The sequence below is a fragment of the Fonsecaea pedrosoi genome (assembly GCF_000835455.1).
Source record: "Fonsecaea pedrosoi CBS 271.37 unplaced genomic scaffold supercont1.4, whole genome shotgun sequence".
Classification (NCBI taxonomy): Eukaryota; Fungi; Ascomycota; class Eurotiomycetes; order Chaetothyriales; family Herpotrichiellaceae; genus Fonsecaea; species Fonsecaea pedrosoi.
Window position 1 is genome coordinate 3,431,009 of NW_013550612.1, and position 17,141 is coordinate 3,448,149.

General features: G+C 54.1%; 7 protein-coding genes and 1 non-coding gene across 8 annotated transcripts; 3 read left to right on the forward strand and 5 right to left on the reverse strand.

The window, feature by feature from the left end:
* Positions 1-98: 98 nt before the first annotated feature.
* Z517_07039 (uncharacterized protein) lies at positions 99-1,892 on the reverse strand (the record flags this gene model as incomplete). The annotated part of the gene is made up of 1 exon (XM_013428778.1): positions 99-1,892. One exon carries the CDS (start codon positions 1,890-1,892, stop codon positions 99-101), a length of 1,794 nt encoding a protein of 597 aa, XP_013284232.1.
* Positions 1,893-2,269: 377 nt separating this feature from the next.
* Positions 2,270-4,433, forward strand: Z517_07040 (uncharacterized protein; the record flags this gene model as incomplete). Its single annotated transcript, XM_013428779.1, has 6 exons — positions 2,270-2,451; positions 2,513-2,608; positions 2,667-3,285; positions 3,374-3,553; positions 3,648-3,992; positions 4,209-4,433. The coding sequence occupies 6 exons, from the start codon at positions 2,270-2,272 to the stop codon at positions 4,431-4,433; spliced, it is 1,647 nt and encodes a 548-aa protein (XP_013284233.1).
* Positions 4,434-4,716: 283 nt separating this feature from the next.
* On the reverse strand, positions 4,717-5,346 carry Z517_07041 (uncharacterized protein; the record flags this gene model as incomplete). Its single annotated transcript, XM_013428780.1, has 2 exons — positions 4,717-5,024; positions 5,154-5,346. The coding sequence occupies 2 exons, from the start codon at positions 5,344-5,346 to the stop codon at positions 4,717-4,719; spliced, it is 501 nt and encodes a 166-aa protein (XP_013284234.1).
* A 735-nt stretch (positions 5,347-6,081) lies between these two features.
* Z517_07042 (uncharacterized protein) lies at positions 6,082-8,515 on the reverse strand (the record flags this gene model as incomplete). The annotated part of the gene is made up of 8 exons (XM_013428781.1): positions 6,082-6,183; positions 6,263-6,551; positions 6,602-7,104; positions 7,164-7,370; positions 7,425-7,735; positions 7,792-7,983; positions 8,042-8,060; positions 8,114-8,515. The coding sequence occupies 8 exons, from the start codon at positions 8,513-8,515 to the stop codon at positions 6,082-6,084; spliced, it is 2,025 nt and encodes a 674-aa protein (XP_013284235.1).
* A 669-nt stretch (positions 8,516-9,184) lies between these two features.
* Positions 9,185-12,829, forward strand: Z517_07043 (uncharacterized protein; the record flags this gene model as incomplete). Its single annotated transcript, XM_013428782.1, has 2 exons — positions 9,185-9,205; positions 9,251-12,829. The coding sequence occupies 2 exons, from the start codon at positions 9,185-9,187 to the stop codon at positions 12,827-12,829; spliced, it is 3,600 nt and encodes a 1,199-aa protein (XP_013284236.1).
* A 495-nt stretch (positions 12,830-13,324) lies between these two features.
* On the reverse strand, positions 13,325-13,446 carry Z517_07044. Its single transcript has one exon. It is a non-coding gene; the product is annotated as a tRNA-Val (tRNA).
* Positions 13,447-14,117: 671 nt separating this feature from the next.
* Z517_07045 (uncharacterized protein) lies at positions 14,118-15,646 on the forward strand (the record flags this gene model as incomplete). The annotated part of the gene is made up of 3 exons (XM_013428783.1): positions 14,118-14,354; positions 14,402-14,822; positions 14,883-15,646. The coding sequence occupies 3 exons, from the start codon at positions 14,118-14,120 to the stop codon at positions 15,644-15,646; spliced, it is 1,422 nt and encodes a 473-aa protein (XP_013284237.1).
* Positions 15,647-16,086: 440 nt separating this feature from the next.
* Z517_07046 (40S ribosomal protein S11) lies at positions 16,087-16,814 on the reverse strand (the record flags this gene model as incomplete). The annotated part of the gene is made up of 3 exons (XM_013428784.1): positions 16,087-16,155; positions 16,259-16,497; positions 16,634-16,814. 3 exons carry the CDS (start codon positions 16,812-16,814, stop codon positions 16,087-16,089), a joined length of 489 nt encoding a protein of 162 aa, XP_013284238.1.
* Between the last annotated feature and the right edge of the window lie 327 nt (positions 16,815-17,141).

Here is a 17,141-nt window from a genome sequence, read left to right on the forward strand (position 1 = left end):
TTAAATTCCCGATGGGGTTAGTCAGTTAACTAGTGTCTTGGCACTATGCTAGCTATTTCCGACTCCCACCACAGTGTAATCGCCCTACTGACTGGCTGCTATATCGACTCCTCAACAACGAACTGCGGCAGACCTAGCAGCACAGCAAACGCATCCTCCAGCTCCTGACCATTAGCCTTGGACGGGCCTCGCGACCGCCAGGCAACGAAATTATCTGGTCGGACCAAAATCGCACCCCCGTCCTCGAGCTGCTTCACCCGCTGCCACTGGTCTGTTATGTCCCTCAGAGACTCGCCAATCCGGGCTGTCTGGATAGGAATCTTGTACCGAAGCACCAATCGCTTTGCAGCTGCTGTCCACACGAGTCCGTTGTCATCGGCCAGAAGCAGAAACGATCCTTTGGGCCCTACCAGATCCTGTGTGGAGATGACACGGTCGTCCAAAACCAACCATGCGTGAGGGAGGCGGTGCCCTGGTCGAGTCGTCGGAAAATATCTCTGGCCGAGAGGATCTACCTCTGGAGCTGTGGTGCCGTCTGCGATCTTGAGGCCATGCTCGTACGTGAACCCAAGCTCGATCCCGTGTGCCCCAAATTCGATGCTTTGAGATTCAATCATTTTCTTCACCTGTGCTTGGATGCTTCGTCCGGTCAAGGAGTCCTCGAACATGGCCTGGAATCTGGATAGGTTTTTCTCCTTCTGTCCAGCCACCAGGCCAATTGCCGCGTTAATCACCGCCGAGTTTTCAAACGTGAACAAGCCCCAATCAGCGTTCCTTCTGCCCACTGGTCGTCGTTCCGGCTCATAAGTGTCGAGGATCTTGGTGTCCACATTGTGCTTGAGGACCATGGCCAGCTTCCAAGATAGATTGAGTGCGTCTTCTATCGCTGTGTTCAGGCCTAGTCCCGTGGTTGGAGGGCGTCGATGAGCGGCGTCGCCGGCAACGAAAACGCGGCCCACGCGATACTTGTCTGCGACCACGCTCTCGATGATCCAATGACTGATTCTGTGGACTTTGATGTCGAGATCGGGAATCTTGAGGAGGTCGCGGATTCGAGGGACCAGTTTTTCCTCCTGGTGTCTCGCTTCGTCGTCGAGTGCGAAGCCAAAATGCATCACCCACTCTTCCGATTGCCGGCCCCAGTTCGGGCCCATGGGGACTATAGCACCGCTCTCAAAGATGGTCCCGCATTCGCCGTTGATAAAGTGGCAGGCGAAGAATGTTTCGTCCCAGTACTGGGAAAGGTCTGCTCCAAAGTGAACTGAGACCATGTCCGTGATTCCGGTCGGGCCTTGCATAGTGACACCAATCTTTTGCCCGACAAAACGTCCACCGTCTGCGCCGATGAGATATCGCGTTCGATAAGTGGAGAGGTTTCCAGTGGCATCTTGGACAGTGACTTCAACGATATCACCGTTGTCGTGAAAGTCGACGACGGTGTGGCCGAAACGGATACGTCCAGGGTTTCTTTCCTCAGCCAATTGCCGCAAGATTGGCTCCATTCTGCAGAGTGGAAGATTGCCCGATCCCTCGGCGCTATCTCTTTTGTATGCCTGGGCTTTGAGATCGCCGTCATCGCCACCAAAGCAAGGAAACTGGTGAATCACTTTTCTGTCCAGAGGTCCGTTGCCACCGAGTGAGGTGGCCCACGCAACCTGGCTCATTAGGTGGGGAGGACAGCTTCTCTTGCGGATTTCTTTGTGCATGTCGTGCAACCTGAACGTCTCCATGGTTCTCTGGTTGAGATAATGTGCCTTTGGCAGAGCCGAGGCCACGACCTTGCGGTCAAAAAGGATGTGCTCGATCCCATAGTCAGAGAGGAACGACGACATGGACAAACCACATCCTCCACCTCCAACGATGATGACGGGGAAGTCCAAGTCTCCAGCCATTCTGCGTCGTGTCGAAGCAACTGTCGCGTTACCAACGAGTCTGCCTCATAAAAAGAGCACCTTGCCCAGACCATTTAACATGACGCCTACCACCCGAATGCTCACAAGTATTCGCTTAACACGTTCGGCACGGAGGCGGGAACCTCCGCTAGGACCTCGTCCTCGTCTATCACTGTGGATCTCTTCCCCACAGCCAAGAACCCGAAACGGGGAGTTCCATGGAGCCATCGATGACCGAATGGCCGAGACGGTATTGCTTCAGCGACACGGGGAGTGGTGTAAGTAACAAAAGATAAGCATCATATAGTGATACCGCTACAGACAATCCAAGAGCGAGACTGTGCTAGAGAGACCTGCTAATCCCAGGCCCAACAGTCATGAATGAGACATTGATTTCACTTGCCAGCAAGCTGGCTCTGGCATCCGCCGCGGTGTTTGTTCTTGTCCTCGCTCGATATGCTGCCGCCAGTCGTCGACCTCGAGGGTTTCCCCCAGGGCCGCCAACACTGCCAGTCATTGGCAATCTACACCAGCTTCCTCTCACAAAGCCTTTCATCAAGTGAGTTTGATTCCCCCGGCCCCCGGGGGGGGCTATCAGCACAAAAGTCTAATTTGTCCAGATTTCATGAGTGGAGCAAATTGTACGGCCCTGTGGTGGGTCTCAAGCTGGGTCCTCAGAACGTCGTGGTATTGAACAACTACAAGAGTGTGAAAGAGTAAGTTTGGGACCTGAGGACGCAGCCATGTGTTGACGGCCAATTTTTTTTTTTACAGACTCTTTGACAAGCGCGGAGCTCTCTACTCGAGTCGTCCAGACAGCTATGTGGGCAATCAACTCCTCTGCCCCAACGAAACGCACATCCTCCTGGTCCCCTATGGTCCGGGGTGGAGGGCCCTCCGGAAAGCCGTCCAGGCCATGTTGAACGTGACGGCCGTGGACCGCCTGTTGCCCGTGCAGGAAGCCGAAGCGGCGCAGACGCTGTTCGAGCTGATGACGACGCCGCAAAAGTGTTTCACGCACATCCGCCGGTACTCGACGGCCGTCATCCTCGCGTCCGTGTTTGGCCAGAGAGGCGCGAGCTACGAGGCCCCGAAAGTCCAAGCCCTGTACCACGCGCAGGAGCAGTTCACCACGATCCTCGCGCCGGGAGCCACACCGCCCGTGGATGCGTTTCCTCTTTTCAAATATATCCCGGCGTTCTTGGCCCCTTGGAAACGCTGGGCGGCGCGGATTCGACAGGAGCAGCGGACGCTGTATTCCAACTTGCTCAATGAGACGGTGGCACGGGGTCGAAGGCAGGACAGGATTCCTTGCTTCATGGACAAGCTGCTGGAGGGGAAGGAGAAGAGCGGGCTCGACGACGAACAAATTGTATACACGGGGGGGATTTTGGTATCTCTCTCTCTCTCTCGCGCGCGCGCGCGGGGCTGTGTTTGAGGTTCGGGTCAGACATTACTAACATCTCTGGCTGGTTGGGTAGATGGAAGCAGGATCCGACACAACATCTTCGACCCTCCACTCGTTCGTGCTCGCCATGATCATGTACCCCGAAGTCCTGAAACGGGCACAGGCAGAGCTAGACCAAGTGTGCGGGGCCTCGAGGTCTCCTAGCTCCCATGATATCAGGAACCTTCCCTACATGCAAGCAGTGATGACAGAGGTGAGTGTGGAGAGATACACACGCGTGTGCTTGCTGTGACAAAGGTTTCGTGTTCAAAAGAGAGAGAGAGAGAGAGACTGAAATACTGTGATAGACACTACGATGGCGACCAGTCGCCCCCAACGGCGTCCCCCACATGCTGATCCAAGACGACGTCTACGACGGCTACGTCCTCCCCAAAGGCACCATCGTGTTTGCCAACACCTGGTCCATCCACCAGGACGTGTCGGAGTACGACAGACCCGAGGAGTTCATTCCCGAGAGGTTCCTCGACGACAAGTTTGGTAGTAAGAACAAGAGCAACACCCAGGCTTTGCGCGATGATGACGACAATAACAACGATGTCGACGACGACGACGAGAATCGCCGACGGGTGACTTATAGCTTTGGAGCCGGGAGGCGCGTCTGTCCCGGTCAGCGGCTCGCTGAGAATTCTCTGGTGAGTTTTCATTTCCAGACACACACACACACACACACACACACACACACACACACGTACATATCCATCCATCCGTCCAGAGAGACAAAGGCCACATACCCACATATCCGCATACACGTCCCCTTTCTTTTTCCACACCGTACCGAAACCAGTACCAGTACCAATACCTACCTCTAACTAACACACCCCATTTTTTTCCTTTTTTTTGTTATACAGATGATCAACATGTCCAAGATGGCCTGGGCGTTCGACATCAAAGCCGACCCGGCCGCGGGGGCGGCGCCGCCAGACGCGAACGTCGAGACGGGATACTCTGATGGCTTCGTGTTTGGGCCGAATCCGTTCTCGGCGTCGTTTTGCGTCAGGTCGCGGCAGCATGAAGACACGATACGGAGGGAGTTTGATGAGGCGAGGACGGTTCTTCAAAAGTACGAGGACTAACTATGAGACTAGGAAGGGTGAGAGAGGGGGGGGGGGGGGGGGGTTAAGGAGGGACAGGAGGGCTAGGAAGGGGAAGGGAAAGCAATGAAGGAGCATGAGCTTGAGTAACGACTAGACGTCAAACCCCCCCCCCCTCTGAGTGAGAAATATATTTCCCCCCCCCCCCCCCAAAAAAAAGTGACAAAGTCCTCCACGAGATAATCGAATACTTTGTATATTGTATATCGTATATCTTGCCTTTATATCGCCAACCGACCCTGGTCCTCACCCCGTCCCGCATGCCTCACGCTTTCGGTCCCGAGGAAGTCGTCGACCGCCCAATCCACGCCTGATACTCCCTGATCCTCCACCCCGCGCTCTCACCACTTTTGTCGTCGTCCCCCCCGCCTACAAAAACCACTCTCGCCGCAAAGTCCGTGACGGTGCCGACGACGGAGCCGCTGTCCTTGGTGCGCGTCTCGAGTCTGCCCGTGAGGACAATGTCCGTGACTCCCTCCCCACTCGGATTCACTCCGGTGGCGTAGACCTTGTCGACGGTGTGTTTGCGGAACGTCACGACGGTCCACGCGCCGGCGCGACTGGTTGCGATTTCTGGACGTTTGTGTAATTTTCAGTAAAAAAAAAACAACACTAGGTAGGTGGGTGTGTGTGTGTGTGTGTGTGTGTGACCTGTACAGTCTGGACAAAAGGGAGGGCTAAAAAAGTGACGAAAAAACTCACGCTCCTTCCCCTCGAAAGCGCCATTGGCCGTGACGAAACGCCCGTCAGGCGTAAAGACTTCCTCAGCCAGCACGGTCCCAACGTTGTCGTCCTTTTGGTCGGCCAGGTGGAAGAATCGTCCCAGCAGGTCTTTGACGGCCGGACTGATTGGCGCGGGCGGCCATATGGTCGAGGATATTGCTGGGTGAGGCATTCCTTTTCACAAATGTATAGGGCTTGATGATTGCCACGGGCAGTGTGTTTGGGGTTTGGGTTTTTGGATTGAATGTCTACCAGAAAGAAAGGGGAGGGTGGGATAGAGACGCAGGATCACTTCGGCGAAAGACACAGGGGTAGGTTCGACGAGAAGAACAACGTGGACGATGGACGTTCAAGGTGAGACGAGTCGGTGTGCCACGTCATCCCAGGAATACAACAACAGTACCATACCCATGCAGCCATGTTGGCAACAGCCCGGGGAGTCTGAGGAGACTCCAGAGTCCCCCGCAAAGGTTCTCTCAAGCGACCTCGCGACCGGCTTCAAGGGAGGAGACACGCCCAGCGCAGCGGGAGGAGTTACAGTTCCGAAGGGCCGACGACTGATTTGTTGCCAGGTTATGCATCTGGCGTCTAGTATGGGAGACCCCCAGACATGCTATCCACTCTTACCAGTTTTACCCCGGCCAGTGGTGGATGTGTCCGGGAAACACTGGCTTCCGTTCCAGTCTTCAGAAGCTGAAGAGCGAGGACGGGATAAGAGGCCGCCAAGTCGCCGAACGCCGAAGCAATCCCTCATTCTGAAGAAATGTGGGGAGAGTTCGGGGACGGTGGATTCATGGTAGATGGAGTCAAAGACAATGCTTTGGTGCCAAAAGGCTTCAGATTCTGATTCGACACGCCAACATAACCTTTCGTCCTTGTTCGCTAGTCCCATCCCCTCCCGCTCCCACTAGAAAGCGATCTCTCGATTCATCAGTGCCTCGTCAGAGAAGACGGACGAGAACACGCTCCAGTCGTCGAGGTTGAAGTCCTGGCTCACGCAGAAGATGTCCTTTGAGGGGTTTTTGTCAGTAGAGCTAAAGGCAAAAAAAAATAAGATTGTTGCGCATGGACACAGGCCATCGACTTACCCCAAACGGAATGTCCACGTCGTTGGCGAGACTGAAGCCGTCGTCGGCGCCCGTGCTCGCGGGGACATCGGTCTTCAACGCCTTGGTGACAGTCTGCCGAGCGACGGTGGCGACGTCTCGAGCGAATGGAAAGTTGAGCTCCGAAGACGTCACAAACTCCATGTGTCCAAAGTAGCCGGCCGCCACGTCGAGGAGGGCCACGTCAGACCGCGCCGAGGGCAGCGTCGGAAACTTGAGAATGTGGATGAAGAGATTGATCAGCCCGATCATGGGATAGTAGAAGGTTGGCCTGTGTTCTGTTAGACTGACGAGTTTGTCGTTCTGCTCGGTCACACGCACCATTGGATCGAGGCACCGTTGATCTCCAGGCTTCTCGCGATGATGATGATATTCCTCGCGGCTTCTGCAACCGTGTTCGAGCTGAAGATCAGTTGGTCTTGAGTGACGACAGCCCTCCCGTTCCCGAAGATGGTGCTGTACACCCACGGATAGGCAAAGATGGTGTGTATGGCCATCAAGCTCCCGTAGTAAGCGCAATGCATAAGGACCGTAGGGAGATACCTGGCGTCGTGGGGGACCTGAAAGGACCGCAGGCGGTCATCCGGTCTCAGTCCTGGCGGGAGAGAATCTCTCCATTCGTGCAGCTGGTGATCTAGTTCTGCTACGGTTTCAAGTAGAGTGCTCGGCGGCTGTTGAAAGGCCTTGACCGACATGAGTCGCTTGGAAATTTGAGAGGATATTTGGGCGTGTCGAATAAGATAGGTGAATGCCTGCACGTCAAGAGTGCTTCCTGGGCATGCCTCGGTCGGGATCTGACAGCTGATCTCGTCGTCGTCGATGGCCTGGACAAGATACTAGTTAGTACTTGACAACAAATCGGTGGTCGGTAGTCATGACTTACAGACGGTCGTCCAGAGCGGTGAGCAATATGCTTCTCGCAGCAATATATAGCCCAGAACAGCCAACTATAGTGTAGTTCATCATGGGCAGCCAAGTTCCACGCTTTGGCCGGTCGCCGATGCAATCCTTTTGCTTGAGCCACCCGCGCCGCACCGGCACAGAACATGTACTCGAGAGCGGGATTGCCGAGACCCTCTGAGAAAAAAGCCTGCCAGATATGGTGAGATGGTATTTAACAGCGAAAAAGTGCGGACCTTTGTACCATTGCGATCAGGGCGCGAACGGCGAGCAAACCTGTGGGGGTGAAAAGTAATTCGATGAGGACGGACATGGCGCTCTGAAAGTAGCTCCATGCTTCAGCTTGGATCTCTGTGAAACTCATCGACGTGTGTTTGGAGAGGTAGATTCGACACCCTGAGGCATACACGGTTTTGCGCAAGGCGAACCAGGAGGCATCATCGCCCGACACCAGATCTCCGCGTAAGTGGGCTCGAAGGGCGCTTTCAAACTCGGGTCTGTACACAATGCCGAGAGTTGCGTCGAACGATTCCTCAAAGTATGCTTTTCCACCATCTTGTCAGCCTTTGTACGAGAGAGATCATATAGACAACGACATCACTTGCCATTACAGTATTTCCAGGCAGTCTCGGGATCAGGTTCGCGGTGTTGGGTCCCTGCGATTTTGCTCCGATCCAATGTCAAACGCCTCGTCCACGTGGTTATAAGCTCTCTGGCGCTGTTTTCAAAATCTGCGACGCCAGTTCTTTGTGCAACCCAGTCAAGACCGGGCCTTGAGCAGACCGATAGCCAGGACCCCGGACCTGTGCCAAAAGACAATCAGATAGAGGCTTTGAGGGTTGGATGTAAGCGGTACATTACCATGATGTTCCCAGTTCACCTTGAGAGCCGTTAGCCTGCACGGAAATTGTCCCAAGGGCTGTGTATACTTACCACCTGTGGAGCAAGAATAGTGGCCTCCTTGTCCATGTTTGTAGCGTCAGAGTCTTCCTTGGCCTCAATATGCCTGTTTGAAAAGGGTTGCGCGGACTGTTGCACCGTTTCCGCCAAACTTGGGTTGGTTGACGTGGGCGGATTCTGATATGTTGGCACAACTTTTTCTGGCACGAAAGACGTCAGTGTAGGATTGTCGATCAATGAGGTCTCCATGTCGATCGACCTGATATGCTGGGTTTCGTTCCAGGTGGATGTTGTTGTGTTCCTGGCGCTTCCAAGTTGTGGTCCGAGGGTTGGCGCCACGAGGGTGCTTTGGCTGCTGATACTGCCAGGATGAGCGGTGTCAGACACCGATGGGGAGGCCCTGATCTGGTTCTGGTTCTCGATCATGGCCTCCATCCGAGCTATGCGACCCTCCAGCGAAGTTTCGAGGCCGCTGCCATGCCTTCGTCGCCCTCGTCGAGATTCGGGATAGACACATTCTGCTCGAGAAATCTGCACTGACTTTTGAGAAGAATCCCTATTTGGTAGCGACTCGGGGTAGAGTACCTGACATTTGGCACACGGGGTTCCTCCGTCGCCTGGGATTTTTCAATCATGTGAGCCTCGGGATCAGGTATCAACACGATCAAACAGCTGGGGGCAAGCATACATTTGACCTTCCGTGCGCGACATTGGCCGCAAGCGTGAGCCTTCTTTGGCAATTCCCGTTGGCCTACCATTTGCAAGCTTGTTATTGTTCTAGGCTGATGCTGCCTATGCCGGAGGAAGTGACCTTTATCACCGCGTGGGAAACGATATTAAGACTGGAGAACCTGCCCTGGCACTCTGGCTCCAATCGAGTCTATATTGCGGGGCACCGGGGGTATATAAGCCCCATATCGCTATCCCAAAGGAGCATGTGAGCCGAGGGCAGGTGAAGCGATGGGTGGCAAGCGGCTAATAGCGGCAGGAAGTTGGTAGTAGGAAGGGTTTTCCGCTCATCACGGTCTTTTTTCGCTCGTTCTTCGCTCTATATCACAAGGCTACAGCACTAACGCCGCGAATCGGTTGGTCCCTTGCACTTCAATGACAACATGTACTCTAGAGGTCAGTGTGATGGCCTCCCGCAATCCCTCTCGCTGACCATCATAGCCACAAGCTGCATGTCTGCCAGTCACTGCTCTGAGGTCGGTCCTGGTTGATGGAGAGTTGTTGCTCTTTGCAGGGCAGGGTCCCTTTCTTCACATCTACAATGAGAGTGGAGTCATTATTTCATCTACACGGATATTCGAGATCCAACCCATCTGTGGGATTCAGATCGAGTCGCGCGATGCAGGGCAAGTCTCGAGTCAGAGCCATCAGATCGTGCTCTGGGGAGGGGCATTCTGCTGCACCGCTGTGTTGGCGTTGGGGAAATCGGGAGCTGCTCCGTCAGCCCTGGTACCTGAGCTCACTTTGTCGAGACCATTAAACTGCGGAGATTGGATTCTAGATGCTGCTTTCCACCAATCCAGCATTTTCCTGCTCACTGCACACAATCAGCTTCTAGAGCTGTCCTTTCGCCCACATGCAGAGAGCACTCTGAAATGTGGGAAATATGCCACAGTGAATGGCCCAAAGTCATTCCTGTACTCCGGCTCCCTTGCTGTCACCAACCCTGGCCAAATCATTGTGGCTTCTGGGACCGTCTTTGGGGAGATTCTAGTCTGGACTTGCTCGAGGGAAGAAAGCCTGGGCCAGTGGTCCACATCTCTAAGACACATTTTCAATGGTCACAGAGGTTCCGTTTTCGGTGTGTCTATTTCTGACGGCTTCGACCTGGGCGCGACTCACTGCCGCTTGTTGGCGAGCTGTTCTGATGACCGGACGGTAAGAATTTGGGACATTAGTGACTGTGATTTGACACCCCACGACTCCAATCATAGTCTAGAATCAGCCGAGACAGGCTTCGGACTTGTCGGTCAAGGAGGCGACACCCATCTTGCATCCGAATGGGGTCATCTCTCGCGCATCTGGGATGTTGAATTTGTGCGAAACGAGTCGAACAGAAACGGCGTCTGTCTTCTATCCCGAGGTGAAGACGGTGCCTGTCAATTGTGGACCGTCGAGCTGCATGCAGGGACTCCACCAGAGATACCCCTAACGGCGCGTTTGAGGGCAGAGTCAAGTGATCGACACCATTCGGGGAAGAATGCATGGTCGATGACCTACGTTAATGATGGTCAAGGTTTGCTCGTCCAGACTGGCGGTGCTGACGGGCAGATTATCTCCAGAAGATTTGATGTCTCGCGCGGGAGCATGGCTTCGTCTGCCACCCTCTCGACACCTTTTAAGGACATTACTGTGTCCTCGATGTCCCTGAAGCATTACTTGTTCTTGGACTCGGGTGCATGCTTGGCTGCGACGGATCGAGGCGACTTGTTCCGATTGACTGCTAGCCATGACAAGTTGAATTGGACCAGCTTGACACCGAATCCTGGAAGTGGCGGCCTTGTGCTCTGCTCGGTTGAAAGCCTACAGCTCGTTCTCGTTGCGTATCAGAGAGGTGGACTGTCGGCATTGCTCACCAACAACGACTCTCTAGTCCCTGTCGAATGTGACCTCGAATGTGCAATCTCTTGGATGCGGCCTGCCTCTCCACATTCCGCAGAATTGCCATCGTCTACAATTTGTGTTGCTGCCTCGTTGGCGAATCGGAAGTCAGTCATCCTCTGGGTGAGCGTGACAGACGGTTCAATTCAGGTGAGCCAAACATCTTTGGAAACGCCGGAAACTTTCACCATCACCTCCTGTTGTTACGACAGCTCTAGCCAGGTGTTGGTTCTTGGTTCCCGTGCTGGAGCTCTTGCAATCTATCGCCAGGTAACATCTGAATCAAAAACATCTGGGGAGCCATCGTGCCTTCGCCATGCCCATGGCACGGATAGTGTCGCTTCCATTACCATTCTGCAAGAAGATGCGCAAGCTTCCGAGGAGGCAATCCACGTTCTGACGACAGGACGTGACGGGATCTACGCAATCCATCGAGTCAATTGGCCACAGTCCACAGACACGCAAGAAGCCACTGTGACGGCTGTTCACAGATCTGCACTTCCATTCGGGCCCAACATTGAGGGGGCTTTCTTTACGTCGGGCAAAGAATCATCACCTGTGACAGAGCGGAATTTGATTCTCTATGGCTTCCGCTCGACGTCATTTGTTGTTTGGAATGAAACACAGCAATCTGAAGTGTTATCTGTCGAGTGCGGCGGGCCCCATCGCAGCTGGGCGTTTCGAGACTGTTCCCAGTTTCGTGATGGAGGTGGGAAATCATTTGTCTGGACTAAAGCCCGCACATTGAACTGGCACTCATCCCGGGGATCCAACCACGAATTGATCCAAAAGGGAGGTCAAGGGCGTGAGATCAAGGCCGTGGCTCGCAGTCCTGTGTCGTACGATCGCCTTCAAAAGGAACACCGCGCTCAGGTTCTCATAGCCACAGGAGCTGAAGACACCAACATTCAGCTCTTTGCTATACCTCGTTCCGCGAAAGGTACATACCGACCTCGACCAGCCGGAGAACCCGTACCAGACACCTTTGCGTTTCGGGCCGTGTCAACTCTGAAACGACACAATACCGGCATTCAACATCTCCAATTCTCGCCGTCGGGCGGATACCTCTTTAGCAGTGCTGGATGCGAAGAATTCTATGTGTGGAAACTCACCTTTGACGTACCTGGCATTGAAACCGGAGTGGTACTTTGGGACATGATGCCGACTCAGGAAGAAGACTCGGATGCGCGGATCATGAGCTTTGATTTGCAGCGTAGCAACTCCGAAGACGAGAACGCAAGCGAGGAATACACGATCGTGATGGCGTACTCGAACGGAAAGGCAAAGGTGGTACGCTACACACCTGGATCCAGCAGGAGTAAAGAGATGTTTGAGATGCTGCGAGAAGTCAGCTACGGGTCCTTCTGTGTGATGCAGGCTTTCTTCCTTTCGCCGAGCTTCATCCCAGCTTCGACCTTTGGATCTGACGAGCTTCGAGTGGGAGCATTGTCGGCGGGCACCAACGGGATTTTAAACCTCAGCCTTCTGAATACCCGCTCTCCGTCTAATCGGTCGACTGTTTCGCCCGATACAGCGCTTGAATCGCCGATGGAAGTCCACAAGGTGCACCAAAGCAGCGTCCTTGCCATGGACATGGTACGCCTCAATCCCACGACCTACCTGGTCGCGACTGGCGGCGATGACAACGCACTAGGCCTGACACTGCTTGCCGCTTTGCCTTCATCTACGATCGCGCCCGCATTAGAGACCAACACCGAAAGACAACCACCCTCCTACCACTTCCGCACGCTACTCATTCCTGCCGCCCACGCCGCAGCCCTCACGGCGTTGAAAGCCACGAACCTCAGACGCACACGGACGGGATATTCGATTGTTGTGGTCACCGTGGGGAACGACCAGCGCGTCAACGTCTGGGATGTCCATGTCGACTTTGGTAGGGACGGTGACCCTGTCATTCCCCACGTCGGGCGAGATGAGCTTTTCGAAGCCGTCCAGGTGGAACTTGTCGGAGCTGGATGGACGGCAGTTGCGGACGTCAGTGATTTGGACATTATCGAGGACGACCTTAGGACCATGGAAAATGATGTAGAGGACGGTGGGAAGGGGGAGAGCGAGAGAGGATGGAGCATTTTGGTGGTGGGTGTCGGCATGGAGCTTCTGAGGGTGGTCGCTCGATAAGGCACAGAGAGGGTTCCGTCTGGAAGCGAGAGAAGATGATACTTCAACACATCAAGTTCTAACTTGTAGTGGATAGTAGCTGGATGGCCTGATTGGCATCGGTGCTCAGGGGCTTGCACACCTCATCTACTTACCTCACATGTCCACTCATGTCCGCTTCAGACCTCTCAATTGCCTCCTCCCTACATCTACTCGACGACCTGATTCTTCAACACCTGCAAAAACTCTGACGAGAACCATCCCAACCAAACTAAGCTTCAGGTGATGGGTGGCCTTTCCCCCTCGTCCAGCACAGCACGGCATAGTTTGGACAGCCACACACATCCGAGTAGTAATGGTAAGAAACCCGTGAGAGATCGGTGCCAAAAAGACTTTCTTCCACAAGCCCAACCAGCCAACCACTCTCCCGGTCTCACCGTAATGTACTCCAGCAGTAGAACCGAGCCAAAAAAAAAAAAAAAAAATGAAGCCACTCGAGAAAACCCAAAAATTTAGTTCCTATGGGGATCGAACCCATGACCTTCTCCGCGCCAACGATCTCACCATTGTCCTGTTAGAGACATGACACGATGAGATGGCTGTAAAGGAGATGTGATAAACCACTACACCTGGTTGGAGGGTTAGTAAGATGTGTAGAAATAATGGCAGTGGGTGGGCTCACTAAGGAACTATTTTATCTGTGTGACAAATCAGATCAATTTTTTGGTGTATATTGTATATATCCCTTCGATATTTGTGACCCGAGACCCGCTATTTTTCCAATCTTCCCCGCATTCGTATCGGGTCTTTCTCCTCCTCTTCGTCAATTCTCCAATTCAACCCTCTCATCCACAGGCGCCCACCACACCACACCACACACTCCACCATGTGTGTACCCGTTCAAGCCCATTGCAGATTCTTACTTCGGCATGAGCCTCGGAGAGGAAGGACACACAAAAGGCCTGGTGGCCTGGGTGATCGAACAGCCGCGGGACAAGTAATCCCTTGTCTCGAAAAGCTAGCCCCTCGGTGGTACTTTGCGGAGTTTTTTGAAATCTCTCAAAGTCCGTGGAGGTCCTGTCCCAAGTCACTGCATCAAGTGTTTTCTCGGTTAGAGGGAGTTTGTCGGATAATACTTCATATATCGTTTGTGGATCAAAGAGACAAGATAAAGCAAAAACGTCTGAATCCTCGGTGCCAGAGTTCTGGACTTTGAGATACCGAGAAATTTCTTTGGATAGACTCAAAAGGAAAGAAGGTAGGAGACCACGAAGGAGAGCCCTGGGGAAAAGAACAGGCTGCAGGAAAGATGGAATACGACACGTCTACCCTCAACGGCGCACCCATCACGGGTAACGTCAAGCATGAAAAGAACACCAGCAGCCCGAATCGAGGGCGCATAAGGATTCAATGCGACCCAACAGACGTCTCCATACTCAACCAGCCCGTCACGTTTGCCTTCTCCGGTCGAACCGCGAAGAACAGATTCCTCAAGGCACCCATGACCGAGAGACTGTGCCATTGGAACAAAGAAGGCGAGGATATTGTATGCTACCCTTCCTTTTGGGTTACGTCTATTGACCCCTAACACAGTCCGCTCGAGGCGTGCCCAGTCCCGAGTATCTCAACCTGTACCGACGATGGGGTGAGGCCGAGATCGGCATCATTGTCAGTGGGAACATCATGGTCCGCTACGACGCGGTCGAGGCGTACGGCAACCCCATCCTCGTCGACGACCACGATGGCCGCCTCGCAAAGTTCAAGGAAGTCGCCGACGCCGCAAAGGCTCACGGCTCGCTCTTCATCGCCCAACTCTCCCATCCGGGCAGGCAGGGCGGCAAGTACCTCAACCCAAACCCCGTCAGCGCGAGCGATATCCAGCTGAGCATCAAGTGGGCGGGGAACGAGTTCAACAAGCCGCGACCCTTGACCATCCCGGAGATCAAAGAAATGGTGAAAAGTTGGGGCGAGACTGCGTATCTCTGCTGGAAAGCCGGGTTTGACGGTGTCCAAGGTAGGCACTTGGAAAGACTGAGATCATACAAAAGCTGAGACTCCTCCCCTCTTTGAACAGTGCACTGCGCCCACGGCTACCTGCTAGCCCAGTTCCTGAGTCCCACCACGAACCGCCGCACTGACGAATATGGCGGCGACCTGAACAACCGGTCTCGCATCGTCTTCGAGATCATCGAGGAGATCCAACGCCGCGTGCCGGACCCGTCGTTCATCATCTGCGTGAAGCTCAACTCGGTCGAGTTCCAGGACAAAGGCACCACGCCCGAGAACGCGCGGGACCTGTGCCTGAAGCTGGAAAAGGCGCGCGTGGACTTTGTCGACCTGAGCGGCGGCACGTTCGAGAGCCGCGCCTTTGAGCACAAGAAGGAGAGCACCAAGGCGCGCGAGGCCTACTTTATCGAGTTCGCCGAGATGATCCGCCCGCTCCTCAAGGAGACCAAGGTGTACATCACGGGCGGCCTGAGGACCGCGGCGGGCATGGTTAGGGCCGTCGAGTGCGGCGCCTGCGACGGGGTCGGTCTCGGCCGACCATTCGCCCAAGAACCGTACCTTGCCAGAGAGCTCCTGAGCGGGAAGATCACGGGCGCCATTGAGAACTTCGCGCCCTTGCCTCTAAACACCCAGTCTACGGGCACGCAACTACATCAGATCGGCAAGGGGGACGAGCTGATCAGCGACTGGAGCGACGAGGGTGAGGTCAAGCGGTGGATCGAGGCAGACACCAAGGAGACGGCCAGGAAGATCAGCATCCTGCCCGTGGTGGACAGTTCGGGCTATCCGCCGCTCAAGGCCGAGGTTGGCTTCGCCTATCTCGAGACTTGAGAGAGACAAAAGCATGGGCTGGGGGACCTCGAAGGCGGAGTTCATCACAGACAAAACGCCAAAGAGAGTTTTGGATATAGAAACCCGTTAGAACGTCCGTAGACATGACAATACACAATCAGATCGAAACTGGTATGCGATTTGAGTATTTTTGGGTTAGACGTTGTTCATTGAATTTTCGAAGACCGGCGCTTTTCATGCCTGGCCCCGCGCCAGCAACAGACCATTTGATTCTGATCTGATCTGATCTGATCTGTGCTTCCAGACGCCGAAAATGACCTCGTGCCACAATCTCCATCCACAGGCCTTGTCGTACCCCATGTGTCCTTGCTCGATTGTGCGGAAAAAGCACGCCCTCACATTCGGACTCACTCTCCTTTGGGGGATTGACTTTGCACCACCACCCACTACCACAACCGCAGCCGTCATTTTATTCCTGCTTAGAATTTCTGGAACGCCTTGACCGCCTTTCCTGTTCGGGGCAACACACGGAGAACGTTGAATCGGACCTGGAGATATTCCCGTACAGTTAGTCTGGTGCTCATGTTCGCTTCAAAAAGTCTCTGAAAGAAATTCGGGGCTCTCCAAGAACAGCAGAAGGCGGGTTCTTACAGTCTTGCTCAGAGGTCTGCACTGGCCCACAGTGACCTGATCACCTTCTTCGACACGGAAAGCCGGGGAAACGTGTGCGGCCAAGTTCTTGTGCCTCTTCTCATATCGAGCGTATTTGGGGACAAAGTGGAGGTATTCTCGGCGGAGGATCAAGGTTCGGTGCATCTTGGTGGAAACAACGGTGCCGGTGAGGATACGGCCTCGAATCGAGACCATGCCGGTGAAGGGGCATTTCTTGTCTGTTTTTGCCAGAGATTGTCAGAATGATGAAATTTACCCAACAAGTAGTTTCCCCCGTTTGACGCTGTAACTGGGGGAAAAGATCCCTTCAAAATTCCCCAGTGGAAGAAAAATTGAGAACCAGAAACCACTGACCAATGTACGATCCCTCAATCGCAGTCTTTGGCGTCCTGAAGCCCAACCCGACGTCCTTGTACCATCTTCGCCCGCCCTTGCCGACTCTCCTGCTCTTCGCCGCCTTGGATTTGTGGTTGAGGAAGATGTGAGGCTGCTTCTGGTAGGCGCGCTCGGCCTGGACTGTCAACTCGGTCGCCATGGTTGCGGATGTTGTTGACAGGAAGGAAGTTGAAGTGGGCGCAAGTGGTTGGAATTTTACAATCGGGCACAACGCTAGCAACCTTTTGCCTGTGGACAATTGATGGTGCGCATTCAAAATTCTGCCAAGACATCAGAAGAGGCTAGTCCTCAACCGGCGAACCCCAAATCACGTGCTTTCGCCACCCACTCGTGTTTACATAAACCCTTGGTTGGGTTTAGCTCGTCACGGTGAGGCTGTTGGTGGGGACGCGGATTGGGCCTCGACTTTTGGTACCAAACATCCATTGCGAGCAATGCAAAGAGTATCCTTAGAACAACCCTACAG